Source organism: Acanthopagrus latus, chromosome 6 (assembly GCF_904848185.1).
Source record: "Acanthopagrus latus isolate v.2019 chromosome 6, fAcaLat1.1, whole genome shotgun sequence".
In the NCBI taxonomy this organism is placed as follows: Eukaryota; Metazoa; Chordata; class Actinopteri; order Spariformes; family Sparidae; genus Acanthopagrus; species Acanthopagrus latus.
The window spans coordinates 16,936,073-16,958,701 of record NC_051044.1 but is presented as its reverse complement, the minus strand read 5'-3'; the positions used below and the strand labels follow the sequence as shown (position 1 = coordinate 16,958,701).

The 22,629-nt window shown below is 42.8% G+C and overlaps 3 protein-coding genes and 1 long non-coding RNA gene across 4 annotated transcripts; 2 read left to right on the top strand and 2 right to left on the bottom strand.

The window, feature by feature from the left end:
* The first annotated feature begins 1,766 nt into the window (after nucleotides 1-1,766).
* On the top strand, nucleotides 1,767-8,577 carry tmcc2 (transmembrane and coiled-coil domain family 2). Its single transcript, XM_037100499.1, has 5 exons — nucleotides 1,767-2,192; nucleotides 5,509-5,931; nucleotides 6,253-6,899; nucleotides 7,467-7,602; nucleotides 7,695-8,577. The coding sequence occupies exons 1-5, from the start codon at nucleotides 2,190-2,192 to the stop codon at nucleotides 7,992-7,994; spliced, it is 1,509 nt and encodes a 502-aa protein (XP_036956394.1). The 5' UTR covers nucleotides 1,767-2,189; the 3' UTR covers nucleotides 7,995-8,577.
* Nucleotides 8,578-10,531: 1,954 nt separating this feature from the next.
* On the bottom strand, nucleotides 10,532-18,809 carry usp49 (ubiquitin specific peptidase 49). The gene is made up of 7 exons (XM_037100485.1): nucleotides 18,670-18,809; nucleotides 16,333-16,441; nucleotides 14,721-16,177; nucleotides 13,133-13,340; nucleotides 12,707-12,815; nucleotides 12,313-12,518; nucleotides 10,532-12,219 (listed from the first exon to the last, which is right to left on the bottom strand). Exons 3-7 carry the CDS (start codon nucleotides 16,110-16,112, stop codon nucleotides 12,116-12,118), a joined length of 2,019 nt encoding a protein of 672 aa, XP_036956380.1. The 5' UTR covers nucleotides 16,113-16,177; nucleotides 16,333-16,441; nucleotides 18,670-18,809; the 3' UTR covers nucleotides 10,532-12,115.
* LOC119020850 lies at nucleotides 16,470-19,401 on the top strand. The gene is made up of 2 exons (XR_005075422.1): nucleotides 16,470-18,247; nucleotides 18,727-19,401. It is a non-coding gene; the product is annotated as an uncharacterized LOC119020850 (long non-coding RNA).
* A 1,282-nt stretch (nucleotides 19,402-20,683) lies between these two features.
* med20 (mediator complex subunit 20) lies at nucleotides 20,684-22,601 on the bottom strand. Its single transcript, XM_037100545.1, has 4 exons — nucleotides 22,448-22,601; nucleotides 22,029-22,174; nucleotides 21,195-21,448; nucleotides 20,684-21,110 (listed from the first exon to the last, which is right to left on the bottom strand). The coding sequence occupies exons 1-4, from the start codon at nucleotides 22,459-22,461 to the stop codon at nucleotides 20,889-20,891; spliced, it is 636 nt and encodes a 211-aa protein (XP_036956440.1). The 5' UTR covers nucleotides 22,462-22,601; the 3' UTR covers nucleotides 20,684-20,888.
* Between the last annotated feature and the right edge of the window lie 28 nt (nucleotides 22,602-22,629).

Sequence of the window (22,629 nt, the reverse complement as noted above, 5' to 3'; positions counted from 1 at the left end):
AATTACTTTTAGCAACACTGGTTATTATATTTTACAATATCGTATTTTATTATTACTGATTGATTAATGTGCAAATACCATTGTAATGCGATAACTGGTCAAAGTGGAGCAAATTTAAACTTTTTTCTTTGCTCCTTTCATCTTTAAAAGGCAGATCAGATTTTAAGTTCTTCATGTTTTCTTAAATATTCTGAAAAGTAGTTTTATTATATTTATAGCTGTACAAAGTACAATTCTGCCCCTTAGATATAATGAAGTAAAAGTGTAAAAGCTGTATAAATGTACTTCAAAACTACAGAGACATATGTAAATGTATGTAAATGTAATTTGGTCTTTATGTTACAACATTTGGCAATTAAAAACAACTAACTGACACTTTATTCCACACAAGTAGACAAGTAGACGCTGGCTGCCGCTAAGTCAGCAAATTAAGTACTGTATTTCTATAGAGATTGTACTTTATACTTCTACACTTCTCCTTCACTACCATTCAAGGGGCTATAATTAAAAGTTCACTCCATGACACTGACTTGACAGCCAGGTGGGAGTCACTCTGCAGATGGTGATGTTAGATACAAAACATGTCAGTCAACAGATAATGGCTCATATGGACTGGAACAATATCAAAATAAAATGACCTTAATCTCAACCAACTGCATCAGTGCAAGTAGCCTTGAAGGCAACGTTTGCCATGTGGGGCTTTTATTCATGAAAGAACATTTTTTACCTGGTGGTGTGACTGTATTCACACAAGTCAAAATCTGAATAGTTTCTTCATCGCTGGTATTCAGTCTGTGGGCCGCCAGGGCCACCTCTGCACCGCTGGTCCTTATGTGTGTTTACTGGGAAACATCCAGGTGTGAATGTGGTTTTGTGTAACATTCTTTTTAAATGACTTATGATTGTTAGATTGTCTCTGGTGCCCCCTACAGAAATATTTGGGGGAATTAAAAGAGGAAATAATGTTCTCATCCATGGTCACATAATAATCAAAGTTCAGGTAATCAGATGGGTGGATAACAATTTAACGCCACTAAGTAATATGAGCTAATGTATGAGGAAATAATCAGCCTTTCATGGGTCTGTTTATGTTGTATTTAGTGTATCTGGTGGCCCGGGCAGGGCTGGAATATAACCAAGTGCATTCTCTCGAGTACATTTTTGAGTGACATTTAACCAGCTTATAAAACACAATGCATTAAAGACTAAACTACCCAACAGGATACAGTGCTGTTAAAATTAGCTCCAGCTCCAGAAGGATCATCCGAACAGCTTTGCAGTGTTCTCCTAAACAACTGAAGTAGATGGGGACTCAATCTGGGATCTCAGACGCTTTCTGAGATTTAAACAAGTCTGCCACCGGGAGTGGCTCAAACACCTCACTTGTGTCTTCCCTTTTGTGAGGAAGGTAAAATTCAGAGAGTGAGTCACTGCCTCAGACAGACACACTGTGTACTTTGGCACCACATCACTGCAGCCCCACATCAGCAGCACACTGGTTGTATGTGTTTGTATTGAGGATGGGGGGGCGGGGGTGATGAAAGGCCTGGAGCAAGGCCCTGCCACACACACACACACACACACACACACACACACACACACACACACACACACACACACACACACACACAGGCCCTGCTGTGTTCCCTCCCTCCCTCCCCGAGCCTCTCCTCTGGCCTCAGCAGCACAGAGGCACCTGCACGCCTGCGCTAAGCTCTCCCATCCCCCCGCCCATCTCCCTCCATCATCTGTCCCTTAGCTCCCACATCCATTATAGGGCAGGACAGCTAGCCTTTGCGTTTGGACTGAAAAGAGAGGGAGAGGGAGAGAGAGAGAGAGAGAGAGAGAGAGAGGTGGGGAGACAGAGGGAGGCGGAGGGAGCATATGACACAAAGGGGGAGAGGGAGAGGGAGAGAGAGAGAGAGAGAGAGAGAGAGAGAGATCAGGGCATAAGAGAGGGGAGAGAGAGAGGGAGAGGCTGCAGATATCGATGGCATTAACAATGGAGCATTAGGATCCAGAGAGGGGGATAGTCGGCCACACAACGGGGCTGAGGGCTACAGATATTTGAGGAGGGGGGCTCCTCCTCGGTGAGCACAGGGGGGAGGAGGAGGAGGAGGAGGAGGAGGAGGAGGATGGGCCTCGAACACAGACTTGCAATGGCACTGCAAAAATTGGATTAAAGCAGTATGGTAACGTTTTCTGATTTAATTTCTCGCTGTGCTGCTTGTGTCTCATCCTCATGTGCTCGCATCCATCCATCGTGCGTCTCGAGGAGGGCACACACGCACCCATACACCAAGGCATCATCCCCTCCTGTCCACTTGTTTTTTTTTTTTGTTTTTTTTTTTGCTCATGCCATAGACATCTGTCATCTCCATCCTCATCACAGCCCCGCTTCTCGTTTCACCACCGGACCGTCTCCCTCCCGTGTCGTTATTAGATCTAGAGCATCTTCTCCGTATCGGTGATGCCGTTGGGCTTTTTTGTTGTTGTTGTTGTTGTTGCTGCTGTGTTTTGTTTTTGGTTTTTTTTACCCCCGATGGACACCGCATCGCCCGCTCGCTCGCACGAGCCATCGCTTGTAGCTTCTGCATAAGCATCTCACTTTTCTCTGACCAGATGAGGAAAACGATTAACCACCGGGGACTGCAGTCATCTGTTTGGTGCTCACTGTGATTGTAACCTACTTTTGCCATTTGTGTGTGTGTGTGGTTTATTTTCAATGTAGCACAGTTTGAACACATAGGCTTGTATATGTTTAATAATAGCGCTTGTGCTCATTTCACACTGTCACGCAAAATAAAATTTAAAAAAAAACAAACCAAAAAAACCCGCATATAATCCCCGCGCCGTGCCGCCTGTGGGGCATGAGAGCAGCGCCGTGACATGTTTTGGTGTCATGTGTCCGCCTCAGCTCGTGTTTGCGGGCTCTGATTACACTGACGTGACGTCAGGCAGCGGGTCATTAACGAGCCCTCCATCTGCCGTGTAGCAGACAAGAGACATAACACCGACCAGGGGATCCCCCTCGGTGTGGAGAGGAGGTGTCAGCACAGGGCGCGTTGTTTGGTATCCAGAGTGTGAGTGTGAGGCGTTTTAAAGGTGAAGTCATGACTGGAGAGAGAGAGGGGGGAGACAGACAGACAGACATGTAGGCTGAGGTCATTCAGTGAGGTTTACATTTCATCACACTGCACGTGTCACTGTCCGTCTGCACACCATCATCATGGCTGCCTCCACCGTCCGACCCCTCGAACCTCACGCACTTTAAATGTGAAGGTGTCTTAAAGTAGCCGTCCTGTAGCGCTGCTGACTGTTCTGAGGCTGTGCAGGCCAGGAAGCAGTGTAATTATGTCTCATCTAATTAATGCATGATGGCCTTTCTGTATACTCTCTGATGCCTCCACCAAATCAATTAGGGGCATTACCGCCAGGGGAGGGGAGGAACTACCTGCAAGTGTATTTATATTCAAAGGAGCAGTTCGCCTCAAAAACTGCAAGGACTTGTTACACAGAGCCCCGTTTAACCTATAATGATTAGTAATAATGTAAATATGCAAAGCAGCTAGTAACTGAAGCTGTCAGAATTAGTGTTGTGGAGTAAAGGGTGATTTTTTCTCAACTGGTGCCAGTAGCTTACCTCAAAAGTCTGTTTAAAGGATAAGTTCAACCAAACATGAGATTTCGGTCGTCATCTGTTTGCCCTCATGTCGATGGAAAGTCAGGTGAAGTTTCGTAGTTCACAAAACACTTTTTCTGGAGCTTCCCATCAAAACAGCATTGCATCAACCTCCAGAACAACTGAAGTCGCCGGGGACTTGTTTCAAAACTTGCTGAACAGCTGAAAAAAAATCTCCCGGAGCTCAGAGATCCCAAATTGGTTTAAAAAGATAAATTTAACCCCCATTTTAAAGCCCGGATTTGTATTGTTGGTGCTAAGCTAAAGGCGTTAGTGCACACCTATCTGAAGTGGGTCAAGGGTGTGAGTAATGTCTTTGGAATCAGTTTGGGATCTCTGGGCTTCTGGAGACTTGGATTACGCCAGATGAGGTGCAGACACACACGTATGTATGGTTTTTGTGTGTGTGTGTGTGTGTGTGTGTGTGTGTGTGTGTGTGTGTGTGCGCGTGTGTGTGTGTGTGTGTGTGTGACCAGTTACTTCAGTTGTTTAGCAGAACACTCTCTGCTGGGAAGCTTCAAAAATGTTTTGTGGACTATGAAACTTAGACTGACTTTTCATCTGCAGGAGGATCAATACGAAATGAATTTTCACTTTGGGGTAAAATGTTCCTTTAAGAGTCAGTGATTCCCTGATAATGAAGAATAAGCAGGACGTATCCCCCAACACATCCGCTGAGCAAACACGTATCCATAAGACGTCTATTCAGTGTCTTTGCTGATGTTGAAAAGACGTCCTGCGTAGAGCCACAATTTTAAACACTTTTCATTGTTGACCAGTGAAGTTTTGACTATGTAATTTAAGGCATCTTTTCAACTTCAGTCACAGAGGTCTTCTTGTTTTGGTTATGAAAGGTTGGTTAACCCAAAACATCCGAGCTGATGAACAGCTCCCTTGGTAAAGGGCTACTGGGGTTGAGCCTCACGGTTCAAATCCATCTCGTATCTTTTTGATGCATCGAGTACAATTTAGATGTCGCGAAAAGTGTCGTGAAATTTTGAACCACAAGAAGTTCTTTAGAAAACTGACTGTCAAAATGGCTTACAAAAATAAGTAAGGACGTCACTTGTACATCAGTGGTGAACTCAGAAGAGACATCTGAAACGTTAATCCTGGCTCTCCACTGGACGTCCTTTCAACATCAGCAAAGATACTGAAAAGATGTTTTTTGGATGTTTTCACTCGGTGCGGGTTGTGGATGGTTACAGAGCAAATTTGGACAAAGTTCTGAGAATATTATTTATTATTATTATTTAGATTTAGTATTTTTCAGTTATTATTGGAAATAATAAAATGCACTGAATTGTATGTTTGCTGATAGACAAGTGTCGTGCCTGACTGAAATACTCTCTGGGCTCTGATGGATCAAATTCATTAAATGTGTACCAATTGAACACTTTGTCTACATCTTTTTCCTTGACATTTCTAGAAAATCCATCCATCCATCCATTATCTGTACACATTATATGTACGCCGCTTAATCCTCTGCAGGGTCGCGGGGATTTCTAGAAAATGATTTAACAATTACAGACCTGTTAATGATATTTGACATACTGACCATAAAGGAACCCGCAGTTTGTTTGTTATGGCACCATCAGATAGTTATTCCACTTCGGTTCGATCAACTTTTTCATAGAACTGAAATAACAAAAATCAGGATGCAACACTGCCCATAAGTTCCCACCGTACTTTTACTTGAATAGATTATAACACATGGGATGCTTCATTGCACCTCAGTAAAGTCATGTTGATAGTTCTGTATCTGGAGAAGTTGCTGTACTCTCTCCAGTCCTGTTCACGTCCCCCTGCCCTCTCCTCCCCCTCAGCTGGACAAGAGCGAGGTGGCAACTCTAGGCCTACCCTCCACTACCAGCCATGGCGGCTCTGACAGCAACATCAGTGCGGACGGGGCGGGGGCGGCAGCAGCAACAGCAGCAGCAGCAGCAGCGTCTGGGGTCATGTCTGGGGGCGCTGAGTGTTCAGGGACCGGCGAGCCGCAGAGGACGCGTGCAGCTCTGGAGCACCTGCAGCAGAAGATCCTAAAGGTCACCGAGCAGATTCGCGTGGAGCAGGAGGCCCGTGACGACAACGTTGCAGAGTACCTGAAGTTGGCCCACAACGCCGACAAACAGCAGGCGTCCAGGATCAAGCAGGTGTTCGAGAAGAAGAACCAGAAGTCCGCACAGACCATCGCACACTTGCACAAGAAGCTAGAGCACTATCACAAGAAGCTAAAGGAGATAGAACAGGTAGGTGAGCAAGTGGAGCAGCTGATTCTGAGCTTGTGATGTCTTCCTGCGCAGCCGCTTTTGAGTAAATACCTCATGACTGACTCGAGCGAGTGTTGAGCTATCTTTGTGAGGACAGTTGTGTCCAAATATAGACTGATGATTCTCATCTGATAACACTTCTTTAAACCAATGAACCATCCTGTGTCTCATCTAAATCTCTACAGGGCCTGCTCTCCTCATCTGTCTTCCTGCAGTTCTCTCCCTTAAACCTAATCACCTCTCTCCCACCTTTGAGATCCTCCACTTCTCTGCTTCCTCATTTCTCTTCCCTCTCTACAGAATGGACCGGCCCGGCAGCCTAAGGATGTCCTGCGGGACATGCAGCAGGGATTAAAGGACGTTGGGGCCAACGTTCGAGCTGGGATTAGTGGTTTCGGAGGTGGAGTGGTCGAAGGGGTCAAGGGTGGAGTCTCTGCCCTCACCCACACAGCCGTGGTCTCCAAGCCTAGAGAGTTCGCCAGCCTCATCAGGAACAAGTTTGGCAGCGCAGATAACATTGCTCACTTAAAAGACTCACTCGAGGACGGAGTCGGGGGCCACTCAGAGGACGCCCCCACACCTCGTGCCCTGAGTGGAAGTGCCACTCTGGTCTCGAGCCCAAAGTACGGCAGCGACGACGAGTGCTCCAGCGCCTCATCCGGCTCCGGAGCAGGCAGTAATTCAGGCGGGGCAGGGGGAGGAGGAGGAGGAGGAGGAGGAGGAGGAGGAGGAGGAGGGCTCTTAGGACCAACCATGGGGAGTCCAAGACTGGACGGGCACCACCACCACCACCATCACATGCACAGCTCTTGGGACTCTCTGCTGGAGGGCCTGCAGGAGATCAAGGCCAGCCAGGCACACATGGAGGAAGCCATCGAGGACATGAAGGGCCAGCTGCAGAGTGACTACTCCTACATGACACAGTGCCTGCAAGAGGAGAGATACAGGTACACATCTCAAAAAAAAAAAAAAAACAGGGACACACTTCCAAACTCTGGTGCATTCACTACAGTCATCACAGTGTAGTTTACTTGAAGGATAAGACCGGCAAAACCAGTCAACAGATCCCATGAAAAGGCCAAAAAAATCATCTAATCAGTCTGGCCTCACTTTGTTCTTACTGAAGATGTAACAATTCATGAATATATACTTTTTATTTTTAAAACAGACAGTTATTTAATTTCACAGCTGGGCACTGTGGTTTCTGCCTAATTTTACCCAAAAGGGAATAGATGGGAACTATTTTTGGCCTCGGATTAATACACATTGATTTGCAGCTATTTACTGTAGCATGAGGGCTTGATCACATAAAGAAATCTACAGTGCCTGTGTTCATCGCAGTGAAGGACCATCTCAGCCAGTGCAAAGGTGTGTCTCATGATGTGGTTCAGATAGTTGTTTGACTACGGCACAGAGGAATAAGCTATAAGAGGAACTTGGACGCCGTTCAAAAGTTTTAGCTCGGTGATCTTACTTTGAGGACTCTTGTGTGCGTTCTGTGCTGTAATGTTCAGGTATGAGAGACTTGAAGAACAGCTGAATGACCTAACAGAGCTCCACCAGAATGAGATGACCAATCTTAAACAGGAGCTTGCCAGCATGGAGGAAAAAGTCGCCTACCAGTCCTACGAGCGAGCGAGGGACATTCAGGTAAAAAAACTGTGTTGTGTTTTGACCTTCAGGCCCACTGTTGTATTCAAAAAATCCTGCTGTGATCACCGTGTGTGTGTTTGTACACGCAGGAGGCTGTGGAGTCGTGCCTGACCCGCATCACCAAGCTGGAGCTGCAGCAGCAGCAGCAGCAGGTCGTCCAGTTGGAGGGAGTGGAGAACGCCAACGCCCGAGCTCTGCTGGGCAAACTCATCAACGTGATCCTTGCGCTCATGGCCGTGTTGCTGGTGTTCGTCTCCACCCTGGCCAACTTCATCACCCCGCTGATGAAGACCCGAGCCCGGGTGGCCGCCACCGTCCTGCTGACCTTGCTGCTGTTCGTCCTGTGGAAGCAGTGGGACTTCGTGGAGCCGTGGCTGCTGCCCAGCTGAGCTCCCCCACCGCCCGCCACATGAGAGAGACTCCAGAGGGGACCAGGAGCTGGTTCCAACTCACTTAGGGACGCAGAGGCCGAAATAGAATGAGTGAAAAGGTGGAGCATCTGAGGACAAAACGTGGCACTTTTGGTTGAGGAGCGATCTGAGATCTGAGAGGCGTTTACAAGGAAAGAACAGAAAATACTCTGCTGACATAAGACTTCATCTCATCTCGCCCAGATCTGTTGGTGTTGATGACCAATCATCGACTTGCATTGCTGTCACCAAATAACTGAGTTTCTCGGGAGAAATCTTTGGATCGTCTTTTTCTAATTATTTATGATACACGAATTATGAAGACTAGAGCAACTTATAATGACTTTAAAATGCTGATCATGTTTCGCTGTAACCTTCATGTTGAAGCTTTAGTATATTCGAGGGGAAAAGGGTTTTTTTCATGAATGTTATGTGCTCATGCATGTCCTCATATGTGCACTAAGATGCATCTAGCTGGCATGAGTTGACATTTCATTAATGACTAAATGAATCTTCTTTAACTGCCATTTTGTTGTCAGAAATACAGTGCAGACATGTTGTACATTCCTGGTTTGCTTCACATCCTGCTCCGGTGTTGAAGCAGTGCTTTTTAGACGCATTTCTTTCTTCTCTAGTCTTTTTCATGAAGTCGAACGAACTGTTAGAAAAAGAAAAAAAAAACAAAAACCTGTTGATAACTGCGACCACAATTCACTGCAGGAAATCAACAATGTAAAATCTGTTCTGTCTGTGAAGGCTCTTTCATAACCACTATTGTAGAACTGCTACTCTCCACAGTGTCAAATTAACTGGCATGTCAAATTGTATCAAAGTTTATATCCAGTTTGCAAAAAACATTATTGCTGTTTTATTAAACAATGTAAGAAATAAATGATTTCATATATTAGGCTGACCTTGAACACATCCTTATCATCCTTCTGACTGAAATATTCTCAGACTGGATACAAGAGCGACATCTTCCTATAATCACATACTCTCCAATAAAGTACCTTTTTAAAGGGTTTATAAACTTTTACTAGCAGCTTTATTATTGACAGTTGACAAAATATTTTAAAAAGCTATGCAGATGCCATCAATGACAGCAAACTCTGGGTAGCCAGTTTGTGAAAAAAAATTTGATTTGAGAATCAAAGGTAATTTTTGTTTACATACGGGCAACCCAAAATCTTTTTTTTTATTTCACCATCGCTCTATAATGCATAAGTAAGTTATTTATTTATCACTAATAAAGTAATTGGTTACAAACCCTTTATAAATGTTTTCTTATCAGATATTTTAAAAGCTAAATTTGTTATCACCATCTCACATATTCACTTAATACAATAAAATGAATAACTGGTAATGAAAAAAATTGCAAACACGCTCAGAAAGTCTGCGAGACTACAAGTGGAGTGTGAGTGTATACAACACAAGTTTTGTTTTTTGAGCAGGGGGCGCCTGGGACACACAGCTTCCGGAATGTTTTAAACTACATCTGTGTCTGTATTGCACTTTTAAAAGAAGGCATTCAGAAGCAATCTTACACTCAGCATATTGTGCTTTATGTTACACTTTCCACATGTTGCTGCTTGATTTCAATCAAATGCATTCAGGACTTGATTTGCTTTAAAGGGGCACTATGATGTAGTTTTGAGGAAGAACTCAAAAATTCAATATTTACAATATTAATGAGGTAACAAAACAAACTATGTATCAAAATATTAAAATAAATAACTTTACTTAAAATAAATTAATAACTGCATAAACAAGCTGTTCTTAGAGGAAAATAAGCTCTCCAGAGCAATGTTTAGGTAAAACAGTATGAAATGGTGTGGTCCTTTAAGATCAGTTGTTTATTCAGTGATGAAAATAAAGTGTTTGTTCAGGCATAAAACTGATCAAAAATTGTTTGCCTAAACTACATAGTGCATCTTTAACATGTGTTAGATGGGGAAAAAAACACTTGTCATGGTACATCTAGAAGGAAAATTGGATAGGGGACCAGGTCACTGCTAAGAAAAGAAATAATCTTCAGAGATTATTTACATTTAATGCCGTGTCATCAGCAGCATCTTTGTCTGGTCGAGATTACATTTATTCTAGGTTGCCAATCTTTAAAAAAAAATATTAGAGAAGCAGAATTAATAGGTTCCAGATCAGCAGTGCATCCATCTGCTAATCCTGTGGATTAGTTCAGTTCTACGTCACTGCATCCGTTTCTGTCACGATGCTAAATTTGTGAAGATGGTTGCGAACACATTTTTGTACACCGAACACGTACAATGTGTATTTACCAAGGAGGCTGAACTCTCATTAATCTTTTAAGATGTTTAAAAGGTGCAATAAGTGATTTTGCAGAAAGATCAGATCACATTCCCAGGTCGTCATAATACCAACCAGCTTGAGATCAGTTGGTCTGTATTTAATGACATGGGAAGGACATGAAACATATTACTTTCTTACATACTGCACCTTTTGAAAGATGTCTCTAAAATGAATACAAGCCAGGAAACAAATTTCAAATTTGCTTTGTCTTTTTAATAATTACTGTCAGGCAAAACCCATATGACCATTACATTTATGACAGGTATTCTTACAGTACAAGACAGAACTCAGGGGGATCAGAGCCAGTGGCATGGCCACAACTGACCACTAAAAAGTAAGACATTCATCGTCATTAGATTGTTCAAACTTTTACATAGAGTTCACAAATGTATTTTGCATTTGACTCGTATCAAACACAACAGTTCTTCTTGATTACCTAGGAAATTCTAAAGACCTTGATAGAAACAGCAGAGTAGAAAAAAACATTGTATAACAAGCAGAAGAATTCCTGATTTTATCTCAATTTCCTGTCAAGATGCAAGACGTACAATATATTGCTTTCAGGTGCTCAACTCAAAATGGGTACCCCAAGTCTCCCAAAAACACATTCTTCAGTATCGCAGTCTGCCCTGTTCACTCACTTGACTGTCTCCTGCAGTTCTAACAGAGGCTCGGGGTCTCCGGCCCGGGCTCAGACTAGTCTAACCGTTACACCACAGGGGGAGCTGCCATTTAAAGAACATACAGGAGCTAAAAGATGAACAATCACAAAGATAGGACCAACAATATTAGCCCCTCCTCAAAAGTGCAGCTTTCCATCACTCATCAAAGTGTCTGAAACTCATACATTTTGCTTCTTTTCGTGGTAGTGAAACACAGAGTGACTACAAAATTAACTAAATCAAAAACTATTCCTGTTCACTGAGAGCGCAGGACACAGTATTCAGTCATCGCAGTACACTTGAGGAGAGGACATGATGAAGTACAAATGACACAGGGATGAGTATTCAAAGTTTCCAGAAGTGACATTTCACAATAATTAAAAAAGCTGAACAGGAGGCAACACAGAGTCTGGAGTGTGGACTGTTCTGCACAATGATGCTGACAGAGGTACCTCTTATAATATTTAGTGCATTGGCATCAAATGTAGTTATACAAATAAAAGGTACATCAACATCACTGTGATAAAGGAAATGCTCCAACATCCAGAATCTGTGTTGTCTGAATGTAAAAATGCTGTCTCAGGAGAGCACCTGGTTGGTTTCAGACTCAACAGACATGAGCCTGATGGTGGTTTTGTTAGTTTTTTTTTTTTTTTTTAAAACATAGACACACAACTTGGTGTTCAGCAGGACAGAGTCAGACCTGCTCCCACAGTCTTCAGGCCATTAACCAGTATGCTGGTCCCACAGGCAGAGAAACCTGTGGCCTCATTTATGAAAAGGTTTTAGAGTTATTTATTTTTTTACAAATTAAAATCAAATCAAAGATTTCCATCAGAACTTTCAAAATCAAATCAATCAATTATTTTCCTTGGCAACATGACAGTATATATATCATTATTATCATCATCATCTTTCTCATCAGGATTATGCTGCTGAAAATTTTCACCTCAACTCATGATTGTGGCCGTCCTACTGCCCTCATTGCCATCTTTTTTTAGCGAATAATTTTAAAGTGATTGTTTTAATGACATCTGGGAAAACATCAGAGAACATTTTCATAAATGCAGCCTTGAGTTGCCACGTACAGGTCGACATCACAGCGAGAGGTGCCTAGGCGGACCTCTGGGTATAGAAGAGAATATAGGCCTGAGTGTTGCACACTTCCTCCACACTGCAAACCTTCATCTCAGAGTCATTACAGTGGACCCAGAAACCTGAAAAGGCAAAAAAAAAAACTGGTTTTAATATGACGCAGAACAACAGGACTTCATAGGTTGATCTGAAATATGTCCAGGTTTTTTCCTCACCTCCTTCTGTATTGTAGCAGTATGCGGTGTAGTGCCCTGAGCCGAAGCCTTTACCATGATGCATAACTACAGCAGACAGATCGTAGGTGTAGCCTCCTCTGTGGACAGAGTGACCTGAGCCTGTGCAGCAGTATGGTTTGATGTTCAGAACTTGGTCAAAGGCCACATGGACGCCAATTTTCTCCCTATGGTTCCGCCCCGACCATCTGCCGTACAACAGGGATGAGTTAGCATCACAAGGATTCACATGCGTCACACTGAACAGAAATGCACTCGGCTCCCAGCTACAAATAACAACAACAACAACAACAACAACAACAACAAACAAGACTGGGTTTCTCCGGCTGTAATGAAAGTGATCACTGTAAGTAAATCAGCCTGAGGAGAGACATACCTGAAGCGTTTGAGGTGCAGCCGTAGAACCTGAGGTAAACGGTAGATCAGAAGCTGCTTACGTGCCTCTGACAGAACTAAGGGTTTGTGGGATGATTTCCGTCTTCTTTCTGTCAAATCATAAAACAATGTCAGTCAAATACACATTAAATTTTTAAAGTTATATTTGGTAAACTTATTCATTTAAATGTCCCTTTTTAAAAGTTTAAAGTAATGTAATTTACACCGATATCTTATGCATTCAATGTCTAATTTCCTTTTCTGATGGAGCTCTATTTGCATAAGTATGTGGATCATAGAATTCTCATCAAAGCCATTTGTCAGAAGTTGATTAACTGTGAGCAGGGATCCTGATTTAGTGAACAATCCTCTAAAATCTTTTTAAGCTGCCAACTTTGCGATGTGTATTATGAAACACTGTACTAACTGTTGCAGTGGTTGCAGGCGTAGATGCTGCCCTCAAGGGCCTCCATCTCCGTAAACTTGGACAGCATCTCAGTAAGGGTGCAGCTGCGCTGGTAAGCCTGGGAGCCTGAGCCTTTGCCGATGCTGTGGTATCGCTCCGGAAACTCCAGAGACAAATCCCAGAATGGCTCTACTGTGTTCGACTTGTGCTTACAGGACAGACACGTCACCTAAAAAGTATGCAGCAAGAAGAGAGGAAAAACAGGTGAAGACTCCAGGAGCAGGTAGGTGACATGTTTATTGATGACACTGAGTCTTACTCTTAGTTTTTAGGAAATTAAAAGGACCAGTGTGTAGGATTTAGAGGCATCTATTAGCAAAAATAGACTATGACATTCAAGATTGACTTTTCATTTGTGTATAATCACCCAAAACTAAGAATATCTGTGTTGCTGTTACCCCTGAATGGGCCTTTTATATCTACTGAGAGTGTGAGCCCTCCTTCATGGAGTCTACTATGTCTCAACAGTGGCCCAGAATGGACAAACCAAACACCATCTCTAGAGAGGGCTTTACATGACTTTCACATTGCAACGTCTTCACTAAATGCCACAAAATCCTTCACACTAGAGGGGGATCTCTAACGACAATACAATGAGATTGAAACAAACATAACATAATAATAATAATAATAATAATAATAATAATAATAATAATAATAATAATAATAATGATAATAATAATGATGTTGATGAGAGGGAAAAATAAGCGACATTAGTAGCTGATGTATTTGTGTGGAACACATTGTTTGTTAGTCTCACTGCCACAGGTTTATATCAGGGATGCAACATCCTGGAAGTCTTTAAATTTAAAATCAGTTGCTCAATCACTTTTTAGGGTTGTTCCAATACCAGTACCGTAAATGCTGCCAGTGCTGACTAAAATGCTGATATCTGTATTGAGTACATAAGTCTATGCATCGGTTCGATACCACATCATTTATTTATTAGAAACAGGACCCTGCTTCTTCCCAGCTGTGTCCCTACACCTGTATACAACTAACAGATTTGTTGAAGCCAATATCCTTACAGGGCAGGGGAGAGTGTAATTTCACATCCATAACATACACATTTTAATCAGCAGAGAAAGACCTTTTTTTTATGCCTAAACAAACTAAATAAAACTTTCTTTGTTTTCATGACTGACAAAACAATCTGACTTTAAAGGACAACACAGTATCATACAGTTTTACTTTGTTTAGATGTGGCAGACCCTGCCACTTTCCAGCTTTAAACTGTGTTCTGGGGACCTTATGTTCCTCTGAAAACAACTTGCTTATTCAGTGATGAAAAAAATATATATATTTCTGAGTTTCATACAAAGTGCCCCTTTAAAGGCAGGTTTGGAAAAGGAGCTTCTGGGTGTAGACAGGATGAGGCTGCACAAGTTTCAATCATCACAAAACCAATCGGTATCACAGTGACTCATTATCTCAGTGTTTTGTGAAATACACACAACAGCTGTATGTTCATCACCAAATACTTTAAGATATGTTAATCACACTGCGAATTGGTTTAATCAACATGTATCTGATGTGTTGACAGTCTCACCTGGCTGAGTAGCTGCCCATGAAAGATGGTGTTCAGAACCTTTAGCACTTGCTTGGAAAGCTTCCTCTTGGTGATGGGGATAACTATCCTGCGTTTGGATCCCTCCGTGTCCAGCTCCTGCTGCACCTTGTCCAGCAGCTCACACAAGAACTCCTGGGCGTCCTGCTGGTCGTATCCACGGAAAGCTGGGATGAGGTTCCACACAGAGTGCAGCATGGCAAAGGGAGACACTAAAGACCACCGGCCTGACCACATGACCCTGAAAAGTGTATGTAACTCATGGCACAGAGACATCTGCTGGCGGGTTGAGCACCTGGGCTCCTTGGGCTGGACCAACTCTGCAGCCTGCGGGGAAGTTGGGGCGCTCTCCTTTTTGCCCACGGGCAAATTCCAACTGCCTGCCTTCCCCATGCGTCCAAGAGGGCATCCTGACAGTGCTGTGTTACCACTGCTGACGACGCCTCCTGTCACACCCTTCATCCCTTGGGAGTGATTGGTCTTGGCCAGCAGCTCCTCAGTCTCACACAGGTCCAAAGTGAGAAAACACTCCCTGAATTTCTGCAAGTGGCTTAGCACTTGCAATATTGAGTTCATGTAGCATGTGTTCCCCAAGTTGCGCAGACCAGTGACACCTGGAGCGAGTCTCCGGCGGGTTACAGCGTGCGTGGAGTAGTATCTCCTCAGTTTAGCAGTTCTGCCGTTCTGAGGAGCCTTTCGGGACAGGGTTAGGAGGGAAGGCTTCTTGGGAGGGGGAGGAGGAGGTAGGCGTTCTGGAGGGTCGCGAAATTTGCGAGGAATGAGTGTGATGGTTGAACGTGGCGCCTGAGTAAGAAGCCTAGCACTCTTTCTGGGTGGGACATTGCCAAGCTCTTCCATAAGTCTCCTTTTCATGTCTTTTTTTTGTCTTCTAGCTTCCTCAAGTTTCTCTTTACGCTGATTCTGCAGATCCTGATGTTTGCTGATCCACGTCTGAAACATCTTCCCGAGGAGTGCTTTCCTCCTGTGACGCAGGGCCAGCTGCATGGCGGGCTGTGGTCCACCTTCCCCCCCAGTGGAGGATCGTAGCGAGCGTCGGCCTGGGCTGCGCACAGTAGAGAGCGCCCCTCTGAGGAGTTTGAGGTCTCCCTCCGCGTTATCATTGAGTACATAGTCTCCACAGGCAAAACAGAAGACGTCCAGCTCACGCACCTCCATAGCCAGTGGGTGGGCTGACTCCTGAAAGTGTTTGAGTGAGTGCTCCTCCATGAAACGTCCACAGGCAACATGGGAGCACTTGAGGCAGGCCCACACTGAATCGGTGGTGCTGCAGTCGACACAGCGCCATTTTTGAGGATTGAGGATGGAATGGTCGTGGCCCAGGCGAAGGCGTCCGACGTGCTTACAACGATCCATCTCTCCTGATAAACATGTGGCCTCAGTGATAGGACACACGTCCTGCAACCAAGCTGCAACTCATTCTGAAGCAAGACACACAGGGAAACAAACAATGTGAGATCAAGATCTGACCATATTATCCAGTGAAGACTTATTATAGTGTCCACTATGAATCATTGCATTAACGAACATACATATACTCTACAAGAAGTGACAGGAGATTAGAAGGTTTACATACTGTAAAAGTAGTTTCGAACAATACATCAGAACACCTGCAGAGAACTCAACCGCACTGTTCAGCTTGATCATCCATGTCCACTGTCACCAGCAGCACCAACAGGAACATTCTGAGAATCACAGATGAAATCAGGTAAATAATGCATAGCCACATTAACTCTGGTTAATTACACAAATATCTATCTCAATCGCAAACAGATTATCAATTAAATAATGTAACACTGCACCAAAACTAGTAAAATCAATAACAATTTACAAACAATATGAAAAAGGCATTTGCTGAGAAGACTGGTCAACACAAAAATACACATTTCTCAGCTCCAGAGATAGACTGCGTTTTGAGAAATGCTTGAAAACACACTTTGATTGGCTATCCACTAGAGTGGGATAATATTACATAATTACATTAACATAAATATGCAACTGCTTTGTACAAATATTTACCAATTTGAACAGTTTCTTAAAAGTAATACCAGACACTCAGAACTGAGCGTGCCTGCAAACATTCTAAACATGACGGGGTTTCACAGTTTGACTGTGATTTTGCTTTTGAGTCCAGATATGCAAACCAGCATGTACATCATGTCCTAAATGCACTAGATGACGAAAGCTAGATGGTGTCAAAAAAAAAAAAACCCACCTGTCTTCTCACATATGCAGCAATTTACGTGAATCAATAATTTTTATAGAAGAATTTTACAGAGAAATTCATTTTGTGACATAATGTGATAAATTGGCCCTACCTCTATTCAAGTGGTTAAACACTCCAAAAATGTTATAACAAAAGAAGAAAAAAAACATTTATATTGTTTTCTCTGACTGAGAAATGTGGTGGCTGAAGCCTAAGCTTATTGTCCTTGTCCGTTTCTCTCTCGGTTGTCATTACAAGCCTGTGGACAATTTGTTTAAGTTGTCTGATGCTGCTGGACTGGATTTCCTCGTGGAGGACTTGGGTCAGATGTGACATTAAGCACGTTCCCGAGTGCCTTGCTTCAGTGCCTCGCTCCACTCCACTAACAGAAAGCAGCAGTGGCTAGCTTGAGTTGACAAATGGTGTCTGTTAACATAAACAAGCGGCTTCCAGCACAACACAGAAGAGCCCCTTTAAGGTTTTTGTAGGTTTTCCCTTGATTTCAGAAAGAGCTGAGCTGGGTGGGGTAACACCGTTAATACTGTGGGCCTGCAATACCCATTTGATAAACTGTACATAATACTGGCCCGTAAAAATAAACCTGTCTTGACATTATAAAAAGACATATAATACAGATAATCTAGTTACAATTAGAGTTAAAACAAAATAGATTTTAGCTGCTGTGGTGAAAATGTAGTATTGGTATGGTAATGATACAGTCTGACATTGTTAATATGCTTAATCAATATAAGGTGTTCATCTCTAGAGAGAAGATATCTAAAGATCTTTAATGTCCAAACTTACAGGCAGATATACTGGCATGAGGGAGACTGTCTGTCTGTCCATTTAAATGATCTGTTAATCCATGTAATTGTCTGGCTCACCAGTACCAGCGCCATGCTACACCATTATCCTTGCTTTTCATTTTCTTCCCCGTGTGAATCATCCTCTACTTTTATAAAAACATTTTCGCGAAAAGACATCGCCAACTTGCGAGTCGGTGCAACTGGTTTCTGCATAGTTGCATACCCAAATCCTGTTACGTTATGTTGTGCCTTTGACGCTTGTGTCTACTATTGTGGCGCTGATAGTCACAAAATCTTACAATATTCCAAATGTGTGTGTCCGTGTTTCACAGCCTGTGGTGTGGAGCAGCCCGGCTGGCTCTTAACGCCATGCTAAGCTACCCCACCATCACCATGTTCAGCCAGAACAAAGAACAGTCAGAGAGCCACTCTCCAGGAACATCCAACAACTTTGTTGGTCTGAGCAGCCCCTGCGAGCAGTAAGTTAGCCACCGCCGCTAACCGCTAGCTCCAGCAGCCCTGCTCGGGATTAGCGTCGCCTAGCCGTGTGCTGTCTCACCCAATAATGCACTTTGTTAAACACATTTGATTCGCTTGGCACCAAGTAGCTAACATTTATGTTATTAGCTTGCTATAGTGGCTAACGTTAGCTTCGCGGCTAACGCGTTTGCTGAGGACAATCGAAGTTAACCTAACGGTTGTTGTTGGTCGCTAACGCTCACCAACTATTAACACTGTGCGGCTTAGCTCGCTAGCAAACTGCGCCGTTAACCGCGAGAAAACTCCCCGGTGACTTTCAGCACAGAGAGCCGGTTAATGGAGCGCACACTGACGCCGGGCCTCATCTGCGGTCGTCACTACATTTGTTACATCTGATAATGGAAAAGCTGGGTAACGTTACCATCGCCAACATCCATCCATCCGGTACACTCAGAGCTGGTTGTTGTCCTCCTCACAGATTGAACAACCCAACTCTCGATCCGAGCCCAGACCCCGCTGCTCTCATTGGACTGGGACTGAGCGGCAGCCGGGCTCTCATTGGCGGACTGGCTGAACAACAGGCAGCAGGATGGACCGTCCGTCCGTCCACCCACCGAGGCCACATGGAACAATAACCGAGGCTAGACCGCGAACCGCCGGGCTAAAAAAGAGGACGGCTGACCCTGAGCGTCTGACCCCGGCGTCCCCGAAAGCCCCGCGTTCACCATGTGTCAGCTCCTCTGTGCTAATCTCGTAACATGCATGTGGGGATGAGTAGCATTAAAACGCTGGACCAGCTGAACGTGGAGGGGACTTGATTCAAAACCAAGACAAGCCTCAATCACTGCAAATAAGTCTGATTTACTGAAGAACACGATTGATGTCGAGTAGTGTTCCAGTGTAAGGCTTAAGTTAGTAAAAAAACAACAACAACAAAAAACAACTAATTTTAGCATTTATTTAAATGATAAAAAAAACAACAACATGTATTTATAAACTCTCAGACCCACTATTCATTCTTATTGAGGAGAGAGACAAATGATCAGCCTGGCCAAATATCGGGGCCAATATTCAGCATTTTTCTAATTATCTGTGTTGTCATTAGTGTTGCTTTTTAAAATCCTATTGCTGATAAAATTTTGTAAAAATGAGACATCCTTCTTCTGTTTGTAGTCACTACTCTGTTTCTCTGTATTCTGGTTACACATCATCACAAGTAGAAGTCTAAGAACACAAAATAATCACCATCTGCGAAGTCACAAGTAATTTAAAGGGCCTCTGTGAACACTACTGAAAAATAGTTAGGGATATGGGTTCATATATGCGTGGGCTATGGATATGTAATGAAAGTCCGATTATATGCGTGGTATTAGTTTTGCCCCCAAAATATTCTCAAAACACACATTAAAAATCCAGATATGTCACAGAATAAACCATCGAGTAAAATGCTAAAATATCTCAGTATTCCTTACCAATTTTGAGTGGTGTAGTTTTTGTGAGAAAATTCAAACTTGGAATTTTAATACTCACTGCATTAAAGAGGAAATGATATATAAATTACCACAAAAAACAGTAGTCTTTTAAAGTCAGTTTTTTTTTTCATTCAGTCATGAAAACAAATAAAGTTTGTTAATTTAGCCTGTTTAGGCTTAAAGGATCTTTCTCTCCAGATTTAATCATTTACCCACATTTATCCAGTGCACCTTTAAAGTAATGGAATGGAAGTAAAAAACTATACAAATAAAATTGTATTGAAAGCAGTACTCAAGTAAAATGTACTTAGTTACATTCCATCACTGGGTATTTTCAATTTTGACACAAAGATTGACATTTTTATTGCAAAGGCTAACTGTTTCCAAGTATCAGTCATCAGTCGAAACATATTGGTTGATCTTTACTTTTAAGCACCATGAGAGTCTTCCCATGTAGGTTTCTTACAGCTTTTTTCACTCATCTTTTCATACTTCCTTTCCTGCAGATCCTCTCAGCTCAACCTCTTTCAAACCGTCTTTCTCACTGTGGATTTTTCTGACCTGTCAAACACCAGCAGTGATACAAGTATTCAGATCCTTCACGTGACAGTAACATAATGTAAACATATGAAAAGTTCCCAGAATTAAGCCTAAAAAATTGAATAAAAATGTAAAAAACCTCTGTCATTGACAAAATGTCTACTGAATGTAAATAATCAGTGAACTTAGATCTTCAGGTCTCTGTAGACAGAGACTTCCTTGTTCGTACATCATTAAGATTTTTCCTGTTCAAAATTGTATTAACTAATTAAACATAAGCCACCATCCATTGCAGGAAATCTAATCATAATTATGTGTTCAGTATATAGATCTACACATCTCTACAGAAAGGTTACAACCTCACCATGAGGACATCTGAAGTACACTTGCATAACTTTAACAGAAGAAACACAGAGACTCTGGTAAATGTCCTCTGTTCTGTCTTTTTATTACAAGATGCTTTATCAAACAAGAACGTGTAATGCAATACTGAAGCACCAGAAATGGAAATAAAAAAAATGCAGGCTTTCAAAACTGCCTGGATACCGTGCAGATCCACAGGACCACAATTAAAGCAATATCAACACTAACATATAAAAAAATAGATATCTCCGTTACCGCTAACACATCATCGCACGTTACTTCCTGGGATTTGAAGTTTACGAAGTTTGTTGAACAACTCCAGGTACTGAGTCATGGTGTCAACAGAGTCTGCTGGTGCGAAGAGTCCTTCGGGCTTGGCAGCAAACACAGATGGCAGCTCCGGGACGCTGGAGCCGAGAAAGGACTGCATGAACTCCTTCATGAGATTCCAGCAGTCCCCCGGAACCACACAGGGACAGTACTCCACCTGAGGAGGCACACCTAGAGTTAATGCTGTCAGTGTGAAAATGTAATGTTTCCACTTGCAATCATTTTTAATTTGAAGACATACCTCTACTGATATCCCTCTGGCACTGGAGCTCATTGTCACTGTACCAACTTTTATCAAGAAGTCACAGTAGCGGTATCTGGCACCACGACACTCCACCTTGTGCCCCTTGGCATTCTGGAAGTGACTTTTTAGCTTCACCATGAGAACGTCAAAGTTAGCGTCAGCTATCAGGCAGGGTCCGCCTTCAAACAGACCCAGGCAGCTCAGGGGAGTTTCAGAGTTGTGCATCACATATAAGAGCTTGGAGGGCTGACCTGAGACAGAAGGGAAGAATGACTGTCAGAGGGGTCAAGTAAAGGAGTTTATTCACTCAAGTACTTTGAGGTAGGAATGAAATATAATATTAATATGCTCATGTTTTCATTCGTGTATAATCACCTGAAACTAAGAATAGCTGTGTTTTTGTTAAATAGGTTTAGGGTTTAAGGTTAAGGTTTTTTGCCTATATCATAATAAACTATATATATTTTAATATTTTGAAACCTACTCAAAAGCACTTCCTAGGACTGGTTGACAAAATTAAATATTACAACATTTTGGACCAAACATCTTGATATCCACATTGCAACAGTATTGAAGGGATGAGCGCTGGTACCTTGAGCATTAACACAATGAGATGTTTGACAAATACTCATCAGTAATGTGAGTAGGATGACAAAGTGAATCAAGGCATGTATTAGAACAAGTTGAACAGTCATAGTTAACAAAAACGACATCACTTTAATGTAATGCAGCCTTTACGACCAGGAAAACACAGCACTTGAGTTATGCCATATCGCGATAAAATGACTGAATTCATAAGAGAGACTGAAGAAGAAGAGATTTAATGGTTACCGCTGACATTCCCTGTTGCATGGTATGTCTCACAGTCTACACAGAAGCTGCCCTGCTTCACTGCACCCAGCTGCTCCAGCTTCTTGTGCAGGATGTCCACTGTCTGCTGCACACTCTTCCCCTCAGCCACAGGCACCTGGCACACACTACAGGACAAACAAGGCACCACATCACACAAACAGCAGCGTGTTCTGTGGGGAACAACTGAGCAGCCGGGTAACATCTGCTTGTTCTTCGGTATGGGACTGTAACGTTATCGCAACCACAGAGCATCGTGTGAATGAGCCTGAGCGCTGAGACGTGATTAAAACATATGAGGCGAGATGCTGAAGATAAAGCCAATAATACATTAAGTAAATAGCGACTCAAAGATTATTAAAATGTTATTAATATTTAAAATCGTAAAGTAATTATCTCACCAAGTGACCCCCATTGATGTTTTGTCTCCCAACTGTTTCTTGCCTTTCGGTGCACTTTACTTCCGGGTAAAATATGGTACTTCCGGTAAAGTTAAATCTGAGTATTTACATTTATTAATTTATGCCTCGAAAATGTCATCAGCCAGGATATTTTTTTCTTCAATTTACGACACTGCTATTCT